At 41.5% G+C, this 18,053-nt stretch overlaps 2 protein-coding genes across 3 annotated transcripts in view; both read left to right on the top strand.

The window, feature by feature from the left end:
* C1QTNF7 (C1q and TNF related 7) overlaps positions 1-4,217 on the top strand; it is a 91,718-nt gene extending 87,501 nt beyond the window's left edge. For both annotated transcript variants that reach the window (XM_063135225.1, XM_063135226.1), the window contains one exon: positions 1,413-4,217. In XM_063135225.1, the coding sequence (XP_062991295.1) occupies positions 1,413-2,044 (632 nt within the window). In that variant the 3' untranslated portion in view covers positions 2,045-4,217. The remainder of the gene's footprint in view (positions 1-1,412) is intronic.
* Positions 4,218-13,417: 9,200 nt separating this feature from the next.
* Positions 13,418-18,053, top strand: part of CC2D2A (coiled-coil and C2 domain containing 2A) — a 79,769-nt gene continuing 75,133 nt past the window's right edge. Inside the window, exon 1 of the mRNA XM_063135500.1 lies at positions 13,418-13,504. Within this exon, the coding sequence (XP_062991570.1) occupies positions 13,474-13,504 (31 nt within the window). The 5' untranslated portion in view covers positions 13,418-13,473. The remainder of the gene's footprint in view (positions 13,505-18,053) is intronic.

The raw sequence follows: 18,053 nt of genomic DNA, 5'->3' as shown, positions 1-18,053 counted from the left end.
GATCTGCCCCCCTCACAGCCAGCATGGAAAGGACCGGGCCACCTCTCCCCAAGGCTGTAAAAACAACTTCAGAGAGAGGGGAAAGGGGGTATTTCAGTGGGCAGGGAGGGGAGGGAATTGGAGAGGCCAGCATCCTTACTTCACTACAAAACACCTCAGCTAGGTGGGCAAAACAGCGCATCTAGCCAAGAATGTAGGACAGGAGGGTGAGGAAGTGAAGATCACCTCTGCTGCTCCTCATGCCTGGATTGGATGATCAGAAGCTTTCTGAGTTTGGGGGCTTCCAGTCATTGAGAGCACAATCAGTAGGACTGTGCTCTACTTGGCCTTGGGTGAACCACTGTCTTTCAGCCCTCCTCCCTTTGCAAAACGGGGATAATATTGACCTACCTTTTAGAAAAGGATATCACAGTAATGTTTATGAAACAATTAATAATAATTACTACTTGTTGCATTGTCCCCATCCTCTGATGGTAGTGCAGGGCTCCAGCCAGCTTTGAGCAGGAAGAATTATTGTAACGCTGTTTGTGGCTCACAGACAAGAGGCAATAAAAGAAAGAAGGAAGGAAGGGATAAGAACTTAACCATGCAACTTTGGCATGAGAGGGAATTATGATTAGTACTATCACCCTGGAGATACACAGGGGGAACCTGTGTAAAATAAGTTTTAAAAGCACTGGGAAGGGGAAGTGCTCATACTGGTTGGGACTGGGATCCTTTATACAGATAAATCAGGTGCAGGGATAGATTGTTTGGGTAACGGACAAGATTTTGATCTTATTCTTTTTTTCTTTTTTAGCAACTCCCTGTCTCTAAAATATTTTGCAAATTTTATAACCAAAATTTTTGGAAAGCAATAAATCCTGGAAAGACTCCATTCATCTGCCAAATGTAACATCTAGTTCTCACTATGTAGAACTGAAATGAACAGTAGTTTCTTTCAATGCACAAATCAATATGAATATTCAGTTTCTTTACAAATATCTAGATTCCAATGCCAACCCCTTGAGAACTTTGATGCAAGTGTTTAGCTTTGTTTAATTAAAGTTTATTCAATTTCATTTTGATTGCTAGGAATTTCTTGAATACGATTCATAGACCTGATGGAGTTGTTTAATTACATTCAACTTGATCTTTCAGAAAATGGATATTTTAATAACAAAAAATTAAAATGGACAAAATTCACATTGGGGATGGCCCATGTCTACAAGTACTGGTAGTGCCATGGGAGGGATTTGTACCACTTTAAAAAAAAATGTCCTCAGAGGAATGAAGGAACAGTTCTCTAATGCTGAGTTGTCACTGAAGGAACGTCTGCTTGGTTCATACATAAATGATTTGTTTATTTGTATTTAATAACCCAAAGTTATTGTATGTTTAGTAGTAACTACTGGATTCCTTTTTTTGTTAAGGTTTAAGAGGAAAGACCGGTCCTGTAGGACAATCTGGGGAGAAAGGAGACCAAGGAGAACCTGGTAAAAAAGGACCTACTGGAATGGGAGGTACTAAAGGTGATGTGGGTCCTGTTGGTCCAGCAGGCCCGAAAGGGAATAAAGGAGAAAGAGGGAAAACAGGTTTGCCAGGAATCTGTAAATGTGGGAAAATAGTACTGAAATCTGCCTTCTCTGTTGGGATCACCACGAGTTACCCAGAGGAAAGATTACCAATCATATTCAATAAAGTCCTATTCAATGAAGGTGGACATTATAATCCTTCAAATGGGAAGTTTATATGTGCCATCCCAGGGATTTATTACTTCTCCTATGACATCACCTTGGCAAATAAACATCTTGCCATTGGCTTAGTTCATAATGGCAAATTTCGGATAAAAACATTTGATGCTAATACAGGAAACCATGATGTAGCTTCTGGGTCAACAGTGATTTATCTTCAGCCAGAGGATGAAGTATGGCTTGAGATCTTCTACACTGATCAGAATGGCCTGTTTGCTGATCCCACATGGGCAGACAGTCTGTTTTCAGGATTTCTTTTATATGTTGATACAGACTATCTTGATGCTCTATCAGATGAAGATGAACTGTGATGTTGGACACATCTAAGAACCTCAAGACAATGAACAGAATCTGATCTTCACTGCTAGAGACAAAATAATAAATTTGGTTCTACTGTCAATGCTCCCAAAGTAGAATACCTATTTTCCAGTCATTGGTGCTTATATGGTTGTCTACTGTTGTTGTTTTTTATCAAACAGCTGGTTCTACTAACTCAGTGTATATAATAGTCCTCTCCAAAACCATGTTTATAATAATAATTGAACAAAATTCTGATAATGTACCTGCAGTTTTATATAAAATGTTGAGTAACAATGTGGTTCTTATGAATGACGTGGAGTTACTAAATTGCTGGATACTTACTGCTATGAAGCTAAATATGGGTAAATGCTCTTATCATTTAAGGGAGGTGCTAAATACAAGCAAGAAGAATTGTAAATGCATTTATACTACTGTTACATCTCTTTAATTATATGAACACAGCCAAGACTTGAAGAAGTATGAAGGCAGATTTGTGGGTACATCCCCCTCACCCTGACAAAGCACTTCTGCAAAGCAGTGCTGAAACATTTGAGTTTCAAAAACAGCTCAGCAGAGCAACAATATAAGAGGCTGCTTTTTCAGGAAAGAAAGGCATCTATGTGCGTACAAAAACAACAAAAGGTTTTGTGGGCACCAAATTTATTCATGCATAAGCTTTTGTGGATGATAGCCCACATCAGATGCATGGAATCTTATGCATCTTATATATTTGTTAGTCTTTAAGGTGATCATGACTCTTTGTTGCAATGGACTTACACAACTACCCTCTGGAAATTGTTGCTATATGCGTACAAGTTCTTGCACCCATGTAAGGGACCTTCCTGACTTACAACTTTCTCAAAATACCAGTGGCTCTGGTTCTTGTTTTTATCATTCCCCTCTTCAGTTATTATTTATACAAGTACCTGATTTGCACTAGGCATGGAACAATAATAGAGCGCCCAGTGCCTGTGCCAAAATCCACTCCGATTTGTTTTCATAATACTCTTTGAATAGTCAAATACTGATCTTCTGAATTGTCTTACTGCTCAAGAATACAACTGGTATTTGTTCAAAACTGGAAGATAACTTGGAATCGACTATAAAATAATTTGCTGTCTTTAATATGTAGTTGTATGGTTACAAAAGATTGGGTTTTGTTATCACAGACGATGCTCTGTTATTTTGTTTTTATTTCCCAGAGCTCTGGTAACTGATTTCCCTCAGAAAGGTGTCAAACATCTTTGAAAAGCGTTGTGTTCAAGATGTGGTGATAATAAAACCCTATGGTGATTGATCTATGATGGTCAACTCACACATGCAAGTTGGCATTTGTTTTAGCTGCATAAACAGCTGTGTATGAAACAGGCCTCAATAACCCTGGTCCAATCAATTACAGGTCCCTTGTATCATAAGAATATTGCCCTAAAGGCTTTAAGACCAGGTTTTAATAGTTTTAAGATGGCTTCCAGGTGGGGTGCTATTAGCTAGAACTCTGGCCTTAGCTAGACCTAAGGTTTATCCTGGGATCGTCCCGGGGTCATCCCTGTTTATGTAAATGACACACAGGATATCCCAGGAGCAGACAGGGACGACCCCGGGATAAACCTTAGGTCTAGCTAAGGCCTCTATGTTCCCTGGATTTCTGTCAAACATCTTTAATATGGTGAATGAGGGGTAGATTGTAACAGAGAAGTGGTGGATGAGAGGGAAAGTTCATAACACTTCCACTTCCTGCCCTGTTTTGCCAGAGCTCCAGAAGTGAAAGCTAAGATCTTATACATTGAATGTATAAAGCTATCTATATTGTACTAGGCACACGTGCACACACAAGGCTTCCTTATAAGAAACCTTGACCTTCCACCTTTCTTTTAGAAATCAAATACTTTCTCTAGTTCCCATGACAGCTTTCTGCAGTTAAAATTAAAAGAAGTAGTAATGTTGTTTATGGTGGTGCTCCCATGCACCACTGCTCAATCTTATGATGGACCTTCTCACCTGATTGTACCCTCATATTTTTACCCCTGCTTATAACTATTTTTTTTTAACCAATAACTGTTTCCAAATTCACTATCCAAGTAATTATGTTGTACTAGACTAAAACATTTGTAATACATTCTGGTTGCAAGCATAACTTTAAGTGAAGCTACTCACTCTCTAAAAGAGCAACATAAAACTAAAAGAAGTGTGAAATAATAAAGTTTCTTAGCTACATCTATGATTAAACTTCACTGATTTACATAAATGAAAATATTGATGTTAATATTAATATTAATTTTATTGGATCTTTATAGTAATGGAAAAGTGAACTTAGATTTCCCATACATTTCTGAAAACAAGTAATTCTTAACCACTGCTCTTCTAAGTACTTGCATAAGCTGTTATTTAGGAATATGACTCTATTTCATGTGGAACACACAATCTGTGTGTCACATCATTCACCTCTTCACACTGGCATTCCCCAATTATATCCAAACCTACCATGTATAAATCCAGTCAGGCTAGCTAAAGTGCATTGCACCCCTTCACACTTAGTAAAAAGAATAACTGCTTTGGAGTTTTTAAAGGAAGAAGGAAGTAGGTTAGTGACACTTGTTCCCAAGCAACTTTTGCTGCAAAGGAGAACAGTTTTCCAAGAATTATATAAAGGTTCTCTGGAAGTGTGTGTTGAGGATGTTGGCATTATTGTATTGTTTCCTATTCCCAATGAAATAATGTAGACATTAATTTTGGCACTCACAGATTTAACATTTGCTACATCTTTAATATGCAACATGAGTTTATTTATGTTTTAGTGAGAAATTGGGTAAATCAATAAATGGTAACTGCAGTTTAACGTAGAACATCCAGTTTATAACTCTTATTACAAAAGGCAATAAATCTAACTTATTTGGACATTTATCTGAAAGGTGATAAATACGGCTAGAAAAGCCATCTATCTGAGTCAATAGGTTATATACTGTATTACCTACTGAATTACATCTGCCCTACTTAATAGTTATATCTTTCAGTTTGAGTAATTTATATTTTTAAGAAACAATTTATTGCTTGCCATTTAAAATTCAGCATGTTGGACATTTAGTCAAGAAAGAGGACACGTTCCAGAAATACGTAAATGCCCCATCTAATTTTTAGAAGTATCTCTTGCACATGTCACATCACATTGAAGGAAATTCCAAGTATTTTAGGGATGTTGTTGTGCAACGAAAATTTAGTTCAGAAAATAAATTTAAATCAGGGCCTAATCAGAAATGTAAACCAGTGTATTTATTACTTTAGTTACTTAACTTCTTGATATCTATCACTTTCAGCTAGACGGAGCTTAACACCCATTGATTTAATTGAAGTCAAGTTCTGCATAGCTGACTACAATTATCTGTGCACAATGCAGAGCCTTACACAAAGGATGGACTGCTTTAAATCAAAAGCAATTTTTATCCATTCTACCCATACCCTCATCTATGCAATGTTTATTTTATTTTTATTAAAACATTTTTTAAACTCCTTCATCCTTGTGGATATCAGGGCAGTATACACAAGTTGATTAAAACTACAATAACATACAACAAAATACAATTAAAAAGATGATATCAACATAATCGTAATTAAGCAGAAAAGGTCACAAATACAAAGAAGGGATAAATAATTTCAAGCAATAACAATTAAAATGCCTAGGCAAACAGAAGGTTTTCAGCTGGTTCTCAAACAACTGCAATGTTGGCACCAGTCACACCTCCCCAGGGACAGTATTCCATAATGGGGGTGCCACAACAGAGAAGGCTCTTTCCCTTGTAGTCACAAAATGTGTTTATAGGCATAAAGCACAGACATGTATTGCAGTCCCCTAGAGATCTGCAATATGTAGTTCCCCCTCTACCTGTCATAAGGAGAGGCAGTGTAATGTAGTAGTTTGCATGTTGGACTTAGACCAGGGAGAGCCATGTTCTCAAATCCCTGATCAGACCCAAATTTATTGGATGATCTTGGGCCAGTCACACACTCAGCCTAACATGTCTCACAGGGTTGATGTAAGAATGAAAGAGAGGAAGTATGTCACCCTGAACCTCTTAGAGGAAAGGTGGGAAGAAAATATATTGGGGGTGCAATCCTATGCATGTTTAGACAGAAAAAAGTCCTACATCTCCCAGCATTCCTCAGCCAGCCATATTAGTTAGGGAATGTTGGGAGTTTCAGAACTCCTCTCTATTTTATCCTTACAACAACTCTGTAACGTCATTTAGGCTAAGAGTCAGCGATTGGCCCAAACAGTTGCTACAATGGCTGAATTTGGATGATACACTGATCAACTGGGGGTGGTAGTAATAGGAACAGAATGGGAAACAACCGTTGATTAGTGTGTCATCTGAACTCAGCCAATGTGTGTTTGTTATTCAAAAAGGCGGGAAAACTCTAGAAACCCAGAGAAAACATTTAATTTCTATACTGCCTAATAGCGACTCTCTATAACCACTCTCTGGGTGGTTCACAAAAATTAAAACCATAAGGTACAGCATAAAATATAACATGGAAGCTTAAAACCACAATATAAAAGTACAAAGTACAGGTGATGTTTGCCCTGTCCTGGATGGGGTTGCACTCTCCCTAAAGGATCGGGTCCGTAGTTTGGAGGTGCTCTTGGATCCAGAACTGTCACTTGAGGCACAGGTGAACTCAGTGGCAAAGAGCACCTTTTATCAGCTTAGGTTGATATACCAACTACGCCCTTATGCTCTGATAACCTCTAGTTTGGATTACTGCAATGCGTTATACGTGGGGCTGCCTTTGAAAACGGTCCGGAAGCTTCAGCTGGTACAAAACAGGGCAGCCTGTTTACTAACAGGGACTGGCTGGCGAGATCACATTACGCCAGTCCTTTTACAACTTCATTGGCTGCCAGTCCAGGTCCGGGCCCGATTCAAAGTGCTGGTATTGACATTTAAAGCCCTAAACGGTTTGGGGCCAGGTTATTTGAAGGAACGCCTCCTCCCATATGTACCTGCCCGGACCTTAAGATCATCTACAGGGGCCCTTCTCCGTGAGCCCCTGCCAAAGGAAGTGAGGCAGGTGGCTACTAGGATGGCTTTCTCCGCTGTGGCACCCGGGTTGTGAAATGAGCTCCCCAGAAAGGTCCGCCTGGCGCCTACACTGTACTGCTTTCGTCGCCAGCTGAAGACCTTTTTATTCTCTCAGTATTTTAACACTTAATTTTAACTTAAATTTAAATTTTACTGTTCTAACTCTGTATTTTAATCTATCAATTTTGCTGCGTGGTTTTATCCTGGTTGTGCTTTTTATACTGTAATTTGTATTTGTGCTTTTAACCTGTTGGTTGTTTTATTATGGTTTTAATTTTTGTGAACCGCCCAGAGAGCTTTGGCTATTGGGCAGGATAAAAATGTAATAAATAAATAAATAAATAAACCCGAATAAAGCCAAGCATCAAGGCAGAGATTGAAAATACAGGTTTAAAACAAAAGAGTTAAAAGACTAGAATGGAAAAATGCTAAAATATTGGGAAAATAATAATAATAATAATAATAATAATAGTAATAATAATAATAATAATAATAATAATAATAATAATAATAATGCTCCAGTGCCTGGCACTGGAAAGATATTAAGACTCAAGCATTTTCCTTTAGTTTTTCTTAAACTAATAGCCTTATTCTCCATTTTTTAAAATGTGTGTGCTGTTTTAGTTATTTCTGCTTTGGGGTACCTTGTAATATAATAATTTCCCAATGCCAGAATCTACACCTCTACCAGGGACTAAAGTAGTCACTAATTTTATTTATTTATTTATTACGTTTCTATACTGCCCAATAGCCGGAGCTCTTCCATAGAGTTTCATAACACTCAGCCTGGTTTCCAGTTTCAACAGAACTTTCCCCCTCCTCTCTGGAGGTGAAAATGTCTATAGATGTCAATGGAGAAATTTAGCATAACTGTGATTGAATTTACCATTTTAGGATTTTAGCATATCTGTGATTGAACACCAGCACCCCCTCCAACATGCTCCCCACCCCGCAAAGTACCAGCAAACTCAGGGGTTCTTGCTCTTTTTACCATGAGACTATTTTGTGTGAAAAGTTTGATCAGGGGCTTTCTAGGAACTTGAAAGTGCGATGCAACTGCTTAAAAGCGAGGGAAGCACACAGCCCTTATGTGCAATTGAGTGCTGAATTTGGTTTGGGAGGTATATTGAGGGGGCATTTTAAAGAAATTGACTTTTGTTGGCTGGAAATCCAAACTAGCCTCAGCTTCCCCTCTATCCAACATTAAAGCTGGACTATATTGCAGGGTTATTGTATGGCACTCTTTCAGCATCAGCGTGACTCCCCAAGCTGCAGTAGTAACACTGGACCAGCGGCAGGGTTGTTACAAGCAATTCTCAGCTTCTGCAACCTGGAAGAAGGGGATAATGGGAGTGTCGTGGGTATTTGCAGAGGCAATGCTGTTTTATTTAAACTCATTTTTTGGAACAGAAAACAATCAAATATTTCATATGAAAGAGCTGGACTGTAGCGGAAACCTTGGCTTCATCTACACCAAGCAGGATATGGCAGTATGAAAGCGACATGCAAGTGGTATGTAAGAGGCAGGAGCCACACCAAGCAGGATAGACCAGATTTAAAAGAGGGCAGGGCACCTGCAGCTTTAACTGTTGTGATGACGAGGGAATTTCACCAGGTTCCCCATATATACAAATGACACCTGCTGAAATTTCCTTTTATATGCAACAGTTAAAGATATAGGAGTCCTGTCCTCCTTTTCATAAGGTCACCCTACTTCAATGCCGCTGTAGAGCAGTCGTGCGGCTCCTGCCTTTTATATACCGCTTTCATACTGCAATATCCTGCTTGGTGTAGATGAGGCCCTTTTTCCCCAGGGCGGGCAGAAGCGTGTGTGTGAGGGACGGGAGAACCACGACTCCCTATATTGCCGAATATCAGTGAAATCCTGAGTTTCTCTCCAATGTTTCCCAAGGGCAGCTCTTATTTCCACTGTGGGGAATATTCAAAAACGGCTTATTCTCTGAGAACTTGGGAATGCTGGGGACATCCCACGAGATGCTCCTTCGGGTAGTGTCGTGTCGGGCTCGGCGGGGCCCGTCTCTCCATTGCAGGCCGCCCACACGGCTCCTCAATCCCTGGTCGGGGATTCACAGCCGCGCTCTTGCTGGGCCGCCGCTTCTTCTCAAGGGCAGCAGCCGGAAACGCCGGCCGGCAGGGAGCAGGCCCTGCTCGGCGCGCGCGCCACTCGACGTCTGCGGGCGACGGCGCGGCCTAGTGGTAGGAGGGACCGGCAGGGAGGAGGGGGCCGGGCCGGGCCGGGTCGGGCCCGCCCCGCGGCTGCGAAGCCCTCGCCCTCCGCGTCTCCGAGCGACGGCGGGGCGCACAACTGATTTTAGGACGCTGAAAAGCGGAGGCCGCCGCCGCCGCCGCCCCTTTTCATCGCCTTGGCAATGAGGATTGCCAGAACTGATTCCTCTGCCACACGTTAAGAAAAATACCGCCCGCCTCCCCCCCCCCCCCCGTGATAAAAGGTACGTGCAAGTAGTAGCGGTGTAGTTGGGATGGACGCGGCCTTTCCAGTGTGGCCAACAGCCCAGTTGCAGTAGAATTCCAAGCACGGGGGGGTTAGAAGAAGTACGCCCCGCTGATTCCAAAGGGACCTGCTTCCTAGTAAGTGCTTACAATTGTCCTACACCAGACTCCTCCAGCCTGGTGCCCTCCACATTTGTTGGACTGCAACTCCCATCATCCCCAGCCATCATGGCCATTGCTGGCTGGGAATTATGGGAGCTGCAGTCCCCAGGTTGGGGGAGGCTGCACTGTGCAGACTCACCTGGGATTAAGCCCCTTTGGAACTCTGTTTTTTTCCCTGCATGCCTAGGATTAGGTTGTATTACTTCTAGTAGGGAATGACAGCCCACCTTTGTCAAATGCATGAAATGTTATTCTCATTTGGCAGTTAAGCTGGTGCACACGTGTATGGAGAAAAAGCAAATAGTTGCAAACGGTGGGACTAAAAGGCCGCAGAAGTTTTTATACCGTTTCTACGCAAATCCTGAATGCATGCAAGATAAGAACAATGATCCATTCAAAACAACAATAATATGTGAGGATACTAACAGTTTTTGCTGTTGGAATTAAAGATAGATCATATCGTACCAATACTATATTAAATTGTTCTAAGGGATTCTTTCAGAGTGGTCCTCCCATCTTTTCCGTATGACAACGAAGGGCTTCAAGTAATACGGGAAACGCTTTTCTAGCACTGAAACTACAACTTGCTATTTATAGCCTAGTCCTATGCATGTTTATTTAGAAATACATCTCACTAAGTTCAAGGAAGACCTACTGCTAGGTAAATATCACTTACTTGGAAGTAACCCTCATTGAAAGTAAAGGGACTTACTTCTGAATATAAATGTATGGGACTGCATTTTCAAGCAGGTAGATTCACAACAGTTTGGGGACAAGTGGTACAGGTATCTTATAAAGTTGAAGGCTTGCATATATGTCAGATAACATGCTCATAATGTCATTGCTCTGTTGGGCAGTCTTCAGTCCATCTCCTCCCACAGGCCTTTGCTCTCACATGTCCTCCAGGAGCTGTCACTGCCACAAACAACGTGGTGATGAGGAAGGAGTTGTGCAGTGACCTCTCAGGTTTTATGCCCCAGTGGTGTGGCTCATGCATGAAAGACGGACTTGCACATTTTTGCTGCTTACCACTCCCTCCCTCCCTCCCTCTCATTGTCTGCAACAGTGCAAGTTGCAGACAAGGTTGTGAACCGCCCAGAGAGCTTCGGCTATTGGGCAGTATAAAAATGTAATAATAAATAAATAAATAAGTTTTTTCCCCTTGTTCTGAAAGAACAACTTATTTATTTATTTATTTATTTATTACACTTATATACCGCTCCCATAGCCAGGGCTCTCTGGGCGGTTTACAGATTTATCATTCCCTAAATAAGGAACATTTTAGTTCCCCAAGCAACTTGGAGACATATTGACAACAGTGGTTTAAAATCAAAAGAGAAAATATATATACACACACACGGTATAAAATTTGCAGCCTTTTCTGCCCTGGTAACTCAATGCTATGCCTTTTTGAGGGGAATGACTTTTTTTGAGGATTTCTTTTTTTTATATATAGCTTTCCTTTGCAATTTCAAAGTACTCTGCTTAGAACTTTCCAAGGGCCGCACCACATGTGGACTAGAGCTTAGAATCATTAATGTACAGTTTATTACAAAAGATGAAAAGCTGATCAATGTGTGAAGTTGTTAAAAAAGTGAACGGCCGGTTACACAAGCAGCCTGGACCAACAATTATTTGGATAACTCTAAGGGAAGATAGTGAGGAGCCAGACATGAAACAGGAGAGCAATATGCGCTACACACATTTGCAAATCCTGCTTGGCTAGAGAGGAGTGTTCAGAATATAAACAGTGTGGTAAGCAGGGTGGTTAGATTTAGTAAGGGAAAGAATGGAGGCAAACCAGAGTGCTGCCAAACTACACTCTTCTGGAAGCACCAAAAGGCAGGAAAGTGTTAATTCCTGGACCTCTGATTAATGGATGGAAATTCCCTTTGGATGTGTCAGCAGGAAAGAGCCTTATTAGGCTTGACAGTAAATGGATACTCCCTATAAACCTAAAAGGGCTTTTCCTAGTGCCTAACACATTCAGACACTCCGGATTCTTCCTCTCAATTGGAGTGAAGCGGAGAATAATTAACTCAATGTAGGGATGGGGAGACTTTTTCATCCTGAGGGTTGTATGACAGTGGTGGGCAGAACCAAAACAGGTGGACCCAAAGCATCGAAGCAGCCTACACACTCCACTCATCCATCCACTCCCACACAAGCAGACCTCACCCATACACACACTGCTGGTTCCCTGCTTTGCCTTCCACTGCCATATCTGTCTCCACCCCCACCCTCCTTGGATCGCTGCCTTAATCCTGTGAAGACTGAAGGGCTTTACTCTGTCTCCCTCTTTCCCTGCAGTTGCCTTAAAACAGAACACCACAAAACGAGTTTCATTCCCTGTGAAGCACCCATGGGTGCATTGAGGCATTTTCCATTTCATTAGTGTTGCCTAACCACATGGGGAGCTTAATAATTTGACCAGGATGGTCAGAGGGGTTATGGTTCACAGCCCCAATATTTGGACTGGGCATTTGTGAGTTGGCTCTCTTAGAGCTATGAGGAATTGTTATGGGCAGGATTGTTAGGGCCATTTGCCCATCCCCAGGAAAAGGCCTGTGTTGCTCCAATCCCTTCTTTCAGTAGCCCCTCTGTTGCTAGTTGTTCTCTCATGGTTTCTCTCTGCCTCACTCCGAACAGCCCACCAGGGCTTCCTCCCAGGGTATCTACAGCCAAATGATATCTTTTGAATTTGTTTTCACTGAATCATGCTCATAATTCAATGACTGTGAATATGATGCTATTCCAAGATCTTTGGATGCTTTTTATTTGATTCTTTAAATGAATATTGCTATTCATCTCTATGTTTGCATGAGCAAAGGTTGCCTAGGCCAAACACATCCATTCTGATGCATCACATCTCAGGTTCAAAGATCCTGTTAAACCTCCCAAGATTATGCCTGAGCACATCTCCCTGGGTGCCTGCCAGGTTCCGTCTCCCTCCTCATTTATTTATTTTTAAAGTTTTGTAAAAGTTTTTTTTAAAACAAACAAACAAAACAAAACTGGAGGATGATCTGCAAAGTGCCAGCTTTCAGCACCATCTTTATATCCAAGAATGCCTTTGAGCCTCACATGAGCCTTAGATGCATTCTTGGAACATTAAAATGGCAGGTGCCTGCAGTTCAGCCCTTTTCTCTGAAACAGCACACAGACGGAGCTTCATGTGCACAATTTGGGAACAGGTCTTTAACATTAGTAAGTGTGGATATATTTACTGGTAGTAGAGATGCTTCAGACATGGAGTTTTCCCTTGCTGAGCTCCATTTTGGCCAATTCAGGATGTGGCCTGAATGTTTTGATTAGGTAAAGGAAAGTACTTTAAGGTACTTTGTGAGACCTTCTGGCAGCTGAGCAAATTTGCTTGCTGTTCATTGTACATGTGCAGAGTAAAGAGTTCAAATGAGATGCTTCAGGAATGAAATATGCCTGAGTGTGCATGCAGCAGTGGGAAGCAAGTATGCACACATACTGTATATGTTATTGGGAAACCAACAGTACAAGGTTGCCATCAACACATGCACAGGACACTCACAGAGAAGCAGCTACTACATTCCATTCGGGTCACCTGAGTGATGCTTTGGGTTGCTTAATTATGGGATCTTTACTATCAGTCACTCAACAGTTCTCTCTCCCTGCTTCCTTCCTGATCTGTCTTGTAGGTGATAGAGACGGGACAAGCACTGCCTGAGGAAAAGGATGCTGGATGAGATTGGCAGACCATGGCGACTGCTAGTACCCAACTGGCACGTAGTAAGTCCTCCAGTTAATTGAAGAAGCAGAAGGGGAAGAGACATGTCTGCCCCTCTCTTGAATCAACTTCTGGGATGGATCTTCTACCGTCCAACATTCTAGTCCAGTATGAGGGGAATTAATAGTGTAAACTAGTAAATTATAATAAGCTATACTTTGTAGGTTAGGAAAGTAATAAAAAGAAAACGTGGAGGGAGACAAAGAAATAAGCTAATAATTGTGGGCATTTTCTTTCAATTGTTGGTTAAAATGGGGTTGAACAACATGTGGCCTCCAGATGTTTTGGTTTACCACTCCCGTGATCCCTCCTCATTGACTATGCTGACTAGGGCTGATGGAAGTTGTAGACCAACAAGGGCCACAAACTGCCTACCCCTGGGCTAAAGGAGTCTGGAAACAAAGCCCTACAAGGAGAGACTGAAAGAACTGGGCATGTTTAGCCTGGAGAAGTGAAGATTGAGGGGAGACATGATAGCACTCTTCAAATACTTGAAAGGTTGTCAAACAGAGGAGGGCCAGGGTCTCTTCTCGATCCTCCCAGAGTGCAGGACACGGAATAACGGGCTCAAATTACAGGAAGCCAGATTCCAGCTGGACATCAGGAAAAAAACTCCTGACTGTTAGAGCAGTATGACAATGGAACCAGTTACTTAGGGAGGTGGTCTGTCAGGGATACATTGAGCAGGGGATTGGACTGGATGGCCTTATAGGACCCTTCCAACTCTACTATTCTGTGATTCTGTGATAAAAGGAAGCCACTTGGTTCCCTATTTGCTTCTGGGCCCAATTCCAGGTGCTGGTTTAAGTTTTGCTGGAGAGACTTTTCTCAAAGTAACTGCTACTTGTGAGGCAGAGAACTTCTCTGTGTGGTGGTCTGGTTCTGGAACACCCTCCTTATAGAAGTGTGATTGGTGCTGACTTTGGTGTTCTTTTGGCCTTTTAGAATGCTTGGGCATTTCAGTTGGTTAGTCTGTCCTGTATTTTTCCTCCTTTTACAATGATGTTTTGGTTGCATTTTTATGTTTAGGAAAGATATAAGTGATTGCATTAGAAACTGTATTTTCCTTTTCATGGGCTAAACTTGTTCCTATTTCTAAGCCACCATTCAACGGCAGTAGAGATCTTCACAAACAGTCTAATCAGCTATTTAATGAATTTAGTCCTCCTCCCAACCATGCAAAAAAGAAAAAAATGTTTAGCAGCTTTGCTTTTTGGCAAGAAACTAATTGACAGTAATAGAAAATACAGGATTTTTTCATATTTATGTGGTGTATGCATAAAGTTAAAACTATAGGTTATTTATTAAGCACTTTCAACCAAAAGGCCTACTGGACTTCATGGCTGAGTGGAAATTTGAACCTGGGTTGGTGCCCTAATTCTACACTCTTAAGAAATATAGCACACTGCCATGCCTACTGTTAATGGGGGTGTAATGAATTGGTGAGAAACTTTTGCCTGAAAGTTTAACTGAGAGAAATGAAATGTAGCCTGCAAACAAGACAGAGCATTCCAGCATCATGTTACACTTTGGCCTTAGCTAGACCTAAGGTTTATCCCAGGGTTGTCCCTGCCTGCTCCCGGGATCCCCTGTGTGTCATTTACATGAACAGGGATGACCCCGGGACGATCCCGGGATAAACCTTTGGTCTAACTAAGGCCTATTACTCCAATGCCTCCATCTATTAAAACATTTTTAAATGTTTACTATTTTTAATTGTTGTAAACCGCCCAGAGAGCTTCAGCAGTGGGGCGGTATATAAGTGTAATAAAATAAATAAATAAATAAATAAATAAATCTATCCCCTCCTTCCTTCCTTCCTGTCTTCTCTATGCACATGCCAATACATGTAGCCTATTAGCTGTCCTCTCTCCATTCTTTTTATTTAAGTCTTACTTGGATCATAGATTTATTCAGGGTTTGCAGCTTGTAAGCACAGCTTGCTCATTTACCACCTGGTTTCTAAACCGCGGATTTATTCCAGCAGTTGCTGGCCCTAAGCCACCCTCCACGCCTGCAGGTTCCTTTGCCAAACTGGGGATTCTTCTCTCCCGCTCTTTTTTTCGGCTTTTCTCAGTGAGGATTCTCCACAACCAAATGCCCTTGCATGTTCGGGTGGGAGGAGGTGAGATTCTATGGAGTTTCCCATGAAAACCGAATGGAAGCCGAGAAGCTGGTTCAAGGGGAAAGGACAGGCTCAGGCAGCCCTATGGAAATCTAGAGTTAGCCAGGAGATGCTGCTCACCGTACTCATTTATTCTTATGTGTACATGCATACACATGTATGTGCATGCACAGAGACTTTTTGGACCCATGGGCGCATTTGGGAATTTAAGAAATTGCTGTGGGCATCACTGCAAAATGGCTCCCATGGGGGATGTGGCTAGTCACATAATAGAATCATAGAATCATAGAACAGCAGAGTTGGAAGGGGCCTACAAGGCCATCGAGTCCAACCCCCTGCTCAATGCAGGAATCCACCCTAAAGCATCCCTGACAGACGGTTGTCCAGCTGCCTCTTGAATGACTGTGTGAGGGAAGCTGCTGTGAGGGAAAGAGCCGGGCCAGAGGATGGAAAGGACCAGAAAGAAGACTACCCTAACATTTTCCAAGGCTTTTATTTTATTTTAAAACAAAAATGTTTTGCAGGTGGCAGGGAGTGGAGAGCTTCGTGGGTGCTGTGGGAGGGTGCTGCTGATGGCACATTGGGAACCTCTGAACTAGGTCATGGGCAGAAGAGCAGATAAAAGGACAGAGGAAGCGCTAATCGGAGAAGGAGTGGTGTGCATGCTCAGATTGAAATTGAGGAGGCAGGGATAAAGACAGGTGAGGACGTTAGTTGGATTTTATCCTCTGCTCCCCGCCCTCTTATGAGTGCTTTTACTTCTGTGTTTTGTTAAAAAAACAAAAAAACCACCTAATTTAATAATTATTATTTGTGATAAATGAGACCTGTGTTGTCTTAGTGATAATGAGACCTGTGTTGTCTTTCAAAAGCTTTTTTTTGGAGGAGGAGGAGGACCCCAGCATATCTAGACCTTACTTAATGTCTCTAAGAGCAATTCAACTTAATATTTATTTTGTTTTAACCATCCCAGTCTGTCAATGTGCATTTAAAACTTTATCCATAGAATGACTAACAATTGCAACGAGATACTTTCTTTCCCCTCTGAGTGCTATTCAATAGTTTCCTTTGTCTTTTAAGTCCCTTGGCAAAAATATGTCATTTCCCTTTGTTTAATCTTTGCACTTTCTTGGATTCAGAACTACCCTTTCAACTCCAAGGCATTGGCAGTATTTTAATCCACTAATCAGGCAGACTAATACTGAATAGAAAACAGCTGTGCCTAATGAGGAAATATGTTTTGAGATATGTTTAAAATTTGACATTTATTCCCATGACAAAAGCAAGAAGATTAAAACATTGTTAAATTCATTCTGTGTTTGTAGTGCTGTTAAAATGTTCACAGAGGTTGTGCCTTCGTACAATTTTATGAGTGTTAGGTTTTTAGGGGTCCACACAAGTTCTCACACAAAGTTCTCAGTTCAGATAACACATTAGACAATGCAGTGTGAAAACTCCACTCAATGGTTATGTTTTTAGGAGGTACTCCAAACACAACATGATCTAACTGCACTGTTCTGTGACTCGTGGAGTTGAGTAAAATCCATTGCGACATTTGAGTGACAGTTCCTCCACCCTCTTTCCCTTGGTCCTCCCAATTGTATCCCATTAGCCATTGCTGCAAAAAAACAAAACCCAACAGCTCTCCCTGAAGGGCACTCATTCCTTTTGCCTCTCTTGCCAGGGAACTCTAGCCAGTGGGAAAAGTCAACCCAACACAATGGAAAACTCCACGGAGCTCTCCACACAACATGTAACACTACAGTTGTGCAGGAACTCTCCTCCGCACAGTATGGATATTCAGTGTGGAGTATTTTTCAAAAAAAACTTCTACTGTGGGCTGAAGTTTTCCTGCCAGACAACACATTTCTCGACGGTGGTGTAAAACCACCGTTGCGAAACGTGTTGTCTGAACTGAGTCAAAGACTAGTGAATATATACAGTCTGTCAGTTATAAATCTTGGTTGTAGTTCTTGGTTTTGTATTTTTATTTAGAGTAAAGGAGATTGTGGCGTTACACCCCACAAGTCAATTCCAAATGTATGTCTGCAGTTTGTAAGTCTGTGGTTTTTAGAATGTTGGCCTGAGTGGGCGGAGTTAGAATGTCTGGGGAGGGGGAGGAGTGATATATAAGGGAACGACTGAGGGGATTGAAAAACTTTTCGGGGGGACTTGTTAGGTACTCGTAGAGTCTGTAGTGCTCTCTGTGTTTATAGTACTTAAGTTCTGGGAAATTTGAGAGTCAGTGTAATGAGTGGTGTCTTTAGAGTGTGGTGTGCACGTAGTGGATGTATATTAATCAATACTGAGAATAAAGAAAGTTCAAGAGCGATTGTGTGAGAAAAAGGAAAGTGCGTATGTGAATGAGTGACAGGATTGTATGAAAGGTTTCAAAAAGGTTTTTAAATGTTGTTAGTTGAAACAAA

This window comes from Elgaria multicarinata, chromosome 10 (assembly GCF_023053635.1).
Source record: "Elgaria multicarinata webbii isolate HBS135686 ecotype San Diego chromosome 10, rElgMul1.1.pri, whole genome shotgun sequence".
Classification (NCBI taxonomy): Eukaryota; Metazoa; Chordata; class Lepidosauria; order Squamata; family Anguidae; genus Elgaria; species Elgaria multicarinata.
Note: the sequence above shows the minus strand (reverse complement) of the source record. Positions and strands in the feature narration are given on the sequence as shown.